Source organism: Oryzias melastigma, unplaced genomic scaffold (assembly GCF_002922805.2).
Source record: "Oryzias melastigma strain HK-1 unplaced genomic scaffold, ASM292280v2 sc00247, whole genome shotgun sequence".
Classification (NCBI taxonomy): domain Eukaryota; kingdom Metazoa; phylum Chordata; class Actinopteri; order Beloniformes; family Adrianichthyidae; genus Oryzias; species Oryzias melastigma.
This window is the reverse complement of record NW_023416889.1, coordinates 35,669-43,386: the sequence shown is the minus strand read 5'-3', so window position 1 is coordinate 43,386 and position 7,718 is coordinate 35,669. Positions and strand designations below refer to the sequence as shown.

The 7,718-nt window shown below is 40.0% G+C and overlaps 1 protein-coding gene across 8 annotated transcripts in view; it reads right to left on the bottom strand.

Annotated features, from left to right (window-relative positions):
- Window positions 1–7,718, bottom strand: part of zdhhc3a (zinc finger DHHC-type palmitoyltransferase 3a) — a 41,309-nt gene that overhangs the window by 12,247 nt on the left and 21,344 nt on the right. For all 8 annotated transcript variants that reach the window (XM_024262284.2, XM_024262283.2, XM_024262282.2 and 5 more), the window contains one exon: window positions 217–347. In XM_024262284.2, coding sequence (XP_024118052.1) covers window positions 258–347 — 90 coding nt within the window. In that variant the 3' untranslated portion in view covers window positions 217–257. The remainder of the gene's footprint in view (window positions 1–216; window positions 348–7,718) is intronic.

Sequence of the window (7,718 nt, the reverse complement as noted above, 5' to 3'; positions counted from 1 at the left end):
CAGACCAAACCCATTTCTTCAAGGCATCTACTCACTTTTGATAGCACATAGCTGCCTGCTCTCATGCAGACTGTAAGGGGGATGGGTTACATGTTCACATAAGGAAAAGGGAGGTGTTAGTGTTAAATACTGTAGCTTTCTTAGTAGTAGTAAGAAGGAAGCAGAGGACAGCAGAGAGAGGACTGAGTAAACAAGATCTCTAAATGGGTCACTTACAGTCTCATCGGTACAGATGGAGTGGACTTGTGTGCCGAACATCACAGAGGTGAAGATGAGGAAGAGGAGGCCCTCAAAGCACAGGAGTATGAGGAGGATGACTGTTGCTGGAGGAGAGAAGGTACTGCACTCTGGGGGATGGAGGGACATGGAAAGGCCAAAAAAAAAACTACATAAAGAACTACTGCAGTAAGACTCGGACTGATGCTCTCACAATGACTGAGGGTAGGGGCAACAGGTTTTACAGGCTGTTTTTCACTAGAATACCCCACAACACCTTTAAAATCTGTAAACAACCAACTTCTCATTGCAGTGAAAACATCATGAAAACAGGTGTAGTTCAGCAATTCACTGGTTTTTAACCGTTACAAGAAAAACCAAATAACACCCGAGCAACAATCCCTGCTAGGAAGCATTTGACTCATAGATGGCAACGTGAAGCTCGACTCCAATGGATGGTAGTGTGCAGAGCGCCACAACAAAGTCTGAAAAATTGGATCAATACTGAATAACATTTGACTGAAACAGCCTTTTCTCTTCTTGCACTAGATTAGAGCTAATTAGGGCTGTCAAATTACCACATTAATTGTAATTAATTAATTACAGACTTTTTAGTGCATTATTTAGTTTTAATCACATTAATCTCATTTTCACGTCCGATGGTTACTTCTGTGTTAAAACACACCTCAAAGAGCACTATCCTGCTCATACCATGGTCATTTACAAAAAAATGCTGATATAAAATCAATTATTAGAACCTCAACCTTATTATATTTTTAAGTTTACACAGATTTTCACAAAAAGCCCACTTTTTAAAACACGGTGCATGGCGTTGCTAGTAACAGCCACAGCGTCTGCACCGACAGTGCTCTGCTCTCGCCCTTTCCTCTCTGACAAAAGTGATTGTCATGAGAGGTTAAACAAAGCATCTTTTCAGAGGGAAAGTTCACCTCTTAAGGCTTGTTTTTATCCAGCAGGGCTGCCACGATGAGTCAATTAGTCACAACTACATCGACAATTAAAAATGTTGATGACTAATTTAACAGTTGACGTGTCATTTTGTTTTTTTTTTCTTGTTTTTAATCGCAAAACTTCAATGTGCACTTTCTAATGCGGCATCTGCTGTTGTCTTTGACACACATGGGCAGTCGTGCTAATCTGGGTCAGTAGTGATGTCACAGGTAGTTACAGGAAGGCTAGGGTCCATAACAGCACGCCAACGGAGCTTGTAAGTGTGGAAAACATAAAAAAGAAAAGAAAAAAAGTGTTTGGTGCAATATCTCCAAGGCAGAACTTGTGTTCCATGGCAGAACTATGGCAATGCATGAACACCTGAAGAGGAAGCACTGAGTATGATAACGATGACGAGAGAGCTTCGTCTAGGGATAGGCTGTAAAGTGATCGCTGTAAGGTGATGCCCATTTTATTTAGGGATGTCATGGAACAAAGATGATCCGTATGGTTAACTAGCCACAGTTCGTTACATGTCACTCGCGTATCATCTAAAACAACAGTCCATTCACACTGAATGTAAGTTGGGCATCAAACTCACGAACACCATATTTGTTTTAACATGCGTCAAAGTTACTGCTTGACGTCAACGTAAAGCTCCCTGCGTGTGTGTTAGGAGCTTCAGTCAAAAGCTTTTAATGACCTCATCACGAAGAACATGGATGTGAAGGGCATTTGTAGCAGCAGGGGCAAAGTGAAAGAATGGAAGCAGTGCATTCTAACATCCCCTGCTTTTCTTCCATTTTTAATAGAATATATTTTTTTTCCGTTTTTTTTTTTTTTTTTTTTAAGATGCAATATCTCAAAGTACTTTGTTTACATGGGCATCTTGAGGTTTTTTTATGTATAGGATTATCTTGAGTTCCAAGATGTCATTAGTGTTTTGCTTTTATAGCAAGGCCTGAGTGTGTGTCTTTTAAATATTTACTTATATGCTTTCAAATATTACTTTATATATATTTTATTAAATATATGTTTTGAAGCTTTTAAAATAAATAATTGTGCTATTTTTCCTTGTGATTCAGATTGCCAACCTCATTTTGATTTAAGTCTAGTTTTAATGCCAGAAACAAATGAAGGAAAAAAGCTGCAGGACTCATTAAAGGTTTACTAAACTTGTATCTTTATTTCTAGTTAACAAATAGCTTAACCCCTTCTAGTTTAAAGCTAAGAGGTGTTTTACATCCAGTTTACACAAGAACTGATTAGTCGACCAATCAAAAAAAGAAGATGATTAGTCGACTATTAGAATAATCGCTTTGGACAGCCCTATTGTCCCGATGATTAAGCAAAAGTTTATACCAAATAATAAAGTCCAAAGTCTAAATAGTTCAATTCCAACATAGTGCTTCATTTTCGCCTTTTAATCTTCTCATCTCTATTTCTTTCCTGCTTCATCTGAGTGTTCTAAATTAATAAATTCACCAAACAGGTTAAAGGAAACTATAAAAATCACTAATGCACTTTCTATTGTCATGCAGGTGTGATAAACTGGGGAACAAGGTATATCAACATTTGAACTACGCCATTAATAAAGCAGTTCAACTTCAATATTTTTCGGATTGCTCAGTAAAGTGTTTTTTTTTTTTTTTTTTTTTTTTTTGATGTGGTAAATTATACCAGTGTTTTTCAACCTTTTTGAGCCAAGGTACACTTTTTCCTCGAGAAATCCCTGCGGCACACCAGCAACCAAAAGGAAATAAAAAGAGAAATTCTAGTCTGCATTAATGTCCGGTTTCTCCACAATTTTGTCTGCATTATTTGGAATAACTGAGGCACAGACATATGAAGTTATAGCCGTTATTGCTAAAAGTTATTTATTTCAATAATAATTTTAACTAAATTAGTTAGAAATTTCAAAGTTAGCTATTTCTCTTTCCAGTTTTTTAAACAGCAATTTCATGCAACTTCACAAAAAACTAAATAAAATGAACGCTTTACTTTATTTTTTTTTTCCCCCCGTTTTTTAAATGTTTGTACCAGAGCAATTTATAAACAAATACATAATCACAGCATGCTTAATAACTTTACAGGAAAAGACCAACATTATATCAGTGGCGGGCCGTGCATTTCACACCTAGGCCTTCAGTAGTGCTCCATCTGAATCAATCCAACCCTCATTTTTTATTTTATGGCAATAAAACTTCTAGTGCAGGTACAACTGCCACACACACACCAAAAGCATCAACAATAACCTGATAAAATTTCAATATTATGTAGGGAGATAGCAAAATTTTACTCACCAAAAATCCAGATTATTTAAACACAAAATCCATCCTTTCTATCCTCAAGAAGATTTCAATCACTCTGTCGTGCAGAATCCATGCGTTTCGCAGATGGAAAGTGTTCTGGTATTCCTGAAGCCTCTTGTGGTCCAGGAGGGAGACAAACATCAGTTTTTGTGATTATGAAATCTGGTCTGTGTCTGGAAAATAATATTGTCGGTAGTGCGCGCGAGGATTTTGCGCTGCACCTCTTCGTGAGCTCGGAGCGCCCGTGGTGCGTTCAGGGGCCTCGTAGATTTCCTCGTATCAGCTTCACTCCCGCTCAACGGAGTCACGGAACTCCTTTACCCGTGCCAGACAAAACTGTGCCACAACTTTACCCAGACATTCATTTTCCACCAAAAATCAGACGATGAGACGCTTTCCACTGGTAACATCTTCAAACCTGACACGCCGCTCCTCGGCACCTGTGTCCGTCACATAACGCAGAACCAGAGCGAGCTGCGAGCTATCCAATCAAAGCTCGTGAAAATGATGACGTTTCCGTGCGCCTGCTAGCTGGCCTTCGTATCGCCTACTCCAAATCTGATTGGTTGAAGCAACAGTTTGGTCGACAATTATTTTATGCTACAGGGCCCGCAGAACTGATTGTGAAGGCCTCCGGGCAGATTTCTTTGACCCTAGCAACAAATGGTGCTGCAATGTGATTGGTTAATGCTTAAATAGGAAAATACACGTCTGGAAGCAGCGCAACCAGGGAGACAGCAATGAAAGGACGAAGACAGAGCATTTGGAATTATAGAATACGTATTCACGGAAATAAATAATAATTAATATCAGTCTGTGATTCAGATATTTTTAGGCCAGCAGAGAAGGCCTTGCAGGCCCTGACGGCCCGCCAGTGCATTATATTATATTTTTAAATTGTACTACACAAAAACGCGAACATGCTAAAGTTTTATTAGTTTTTCTTTTGTCTAAATGAAAAATGTTACTTAATTTATTTTTGGGTGTTTCAGTTTAGTTTAAATGTGTCTGTTGGCCGCTGAACCTTAAAGCTGTTTCTCTTCTTTTGTTATTACTTCTACTTCAACTTAACTTCAAGTTTTTCAAAAGTGACTGAAGTCTGAAACTGAATTTGTCCTTCAATCCAGACATGATTACAAAGCAGCCATTTCTTTTCTAAAGATGACTGGACCAAACCTGGAATCTCTGATTGAAATTCCTTTGTTCTCCAACACAAACCTTGAAGGAGAAATAAACTGGTTTCTTACTTCATGACAGTTAACAGCAGAGCAGTAAGAGATGCTGTCACATTAACCCAATGCATCATGGGAGATGTAGTGAAAAGCAGTGGTGATGATGCTGGACGGACTCATGCTTCATTTTTTTGACGTTTTACACGGTCTGACACCGGATCCTGCAGGAAGCTACTAGGGGTGCATCATTTGTCTGTTCACATTGAACAGACAAATGATTAATGCAATAAATTTGCATCCTCTGCCTTTGTTTAACACTCAAAGACTCTGCAAGGTACAAAAGTGTAAAAGTGTGGCTATAAAGCAGATGCTCCTGCTGCGTTTGGGAGAAAAAGTTTTTATTGCCCTCCTTATGAAAGACACGCCACAGATCTGGCGCATTTATTTTGAAGAGCCCCACAAAGGTGTCTTCTCTGTGTGAAAACTGAGCATTCTTTGATGAATACCGAGCTGATACCAGTGGTGTAAAGCACTTAAGTAAATGGACTTTGCTACTTTACTCAAGTATTTTTTTTGGCTACTTTCTACTTTTATTGACTATCAAAAATATGAGAAACTTCTACCCTCTACTCAACTACATATACTGCTCACAAAAATTAACACTTTTTTTATTGGGCCTGTCATGAATTGAATTAAACCTGTCTGATAATTTTCTGGTTGGTTAAGCAGCTGAGGGCCTCGTTAATCAATTTCAACTGTATTGGTGTTCATGGAATTAACAACAGGTGCACTTCAGTGGCAACAATTAGAAAACCCTCCAAACAGGACTGGTGTTACATGTGGAGGTCATTTCAAGTTTCTCCCTCTTGATCTTTTTTGGCTGGTTTTCCACTCGTGCTGATTTTGGCTTGATAATTATCTCTACTGGCAGTATGAGGCGATTCCTTAACCCTACAGAAGTTGAACAGGTTGTCCAACTTCTCCAGGATGGCACATCCACACGTGCTGCAGCAAGAAGGTTTACTGTGTCTCCCAGCACAATCTCCAAAACATGGAGGAGATTTCAAGAGACTGGTAGTTATTATGGGAGAGCTGGACAGGGCCGTAGAAGGTCCTCAACCGCTCAGCAGGACCCATACCTGCTCCTTTGTGCAAGGCGGAACAGGCTGAATGACTACAGAAATGACCTCCAGAGGGCCACTGGTGTGAATGTCTCTACCCAAACAATCAGGAACAGACTTCATGAAGGTGGCCTGAGAGCCCCACGTCCTGTAGTGGGCCCTGTGCTCACTGCCCAGCACCGTGGAGTTCCACTGGCATTTGCTCAAGAACACCAGAATTGTCAAGTCCACCACTGGCGCCCTGTACTTTTCACAGACGAGAGCAGGTTCACCCTGAGCACCTGTGATAGACGTGAAAGAGTCTGGAGAAGGCGAGGAGAACGTTATGCTGCCTGCAATGTGGTTCAACATGACAGGTTTGGTGGTGGGTCAGTGATGGTCTGGGGAGGCATATCCATGGAAGGACGCACAGACCTCTACTGCCTAGGAAATGGTGCTCTGACTGCCATAAGGTATCCAGATGAAATCCTTGAACCCATTGTCAGACCCTACGCTGGTGCAGTAGGTCCTGGTTTCCTCCTAATGCACGACAATGCCCGGCCTCACGTGTCAAGAGTATGCAGGCAGTACCTGGAGGATGAAGGAATTGAAACAATTGAATGGCCTTCACCATCCCCTGGCTTAAGCCCAATAGAATATCTCTGGGACATTATGTTTGGGTCCATTAGGCGCCGCCAGGTGGGACCTCAGACTGTACAACAGCTCAGGGATGCCCTCACACAGATCTGGGAGGAAATGCCACAAGACACCATCCGTCGTCTCATTAGGAGCATGCCGCCACGTTGTCAAGCATGCATACAAGCTGGTGGGGGCCACACAAGATACTGAAAAGCATTTTGAGTTGCAGAAATGAAGTTTTGGAAAAAATGGACTAGCCTGCTACATCTTCATTTCGCTCTGATTTTATGGTGAGCCTCTGTAGGCTGAAAACTTTTATTTCCATTAAAAGACTTGGCATCCTTTTGTTCCTGAGACACTGCCCTGTCGTTATTAGTTTGATTGCAGCAGTTAGCAGTTAGTTTGATTGCAGTTTGATTGCACTAATGATTGCATACTGCATACTGCAATCAAACTAATAGTTTGATTGCAGTATGCAATCAAACTATTCTGTTTTCTTCCGTACGTTTTTCTGCGATCCGTATCTCCTGCATACTTCATCCGATTTTTGTCATTCAAGTATCAAAATGTTCAGCTTAATGAGGACATTATTTGCTCTCTTCTGAAATCTCTTCTGCAACTTTTTGTTTTTCAGCATTTCAACAAAATTGCTGCAACTTTTCCTACTGAAATGAATTGTGAAGGCTCTTCAGCAACTCCAAACTTTCTGCAGTTGTAACTTCTGGATATTTTATGCTATTCTGAAAATTCAAACATGTACCTGTTCTGCTATTTGTGGACTTTTCCGTTGTCTTTAAACAATTCGGCAATTTTTTATAGTTTTTAAAATTTTTGAACTTGATCAAATTTAAAATAACATTGAAGTCAATAGGGACAGTTCTTCAAATTCACTGTTTTTGAAATGTATCTCCTACAATTTTTGAGCTACAGACATCATTCTAACTTTAAAATGTAGTGGAGGGATGGGGAATTTCAGTTATTACTTTTCTTGTGGATATGTCTTATAGTTTTTGAAGTACAGCTGTTTGAAATCAGGCAATTTTGGACTTTTGAGCAGATTTTGACAGTTGCTACAGCGTGTAACATCATCACTCAGAGTGAGGACAGGATTTTTTGAAAGACAAAACTTTTCTGAACAAATCGCTGTAACTCCTGAACCGTTGGTCATAGAGTCACAATTTCTTCACTAAAATGTAGGAATTTTTGTCTAGATTTGTTTAAAATCACCCTCAACATCATGGGTTGAGCAGTTTTTTCGCAAGAGCCCCAGGTTTGAGACAAAGTCCACCCAAACCCCCTATACTTTCCCATTGTACAGAACACGAACG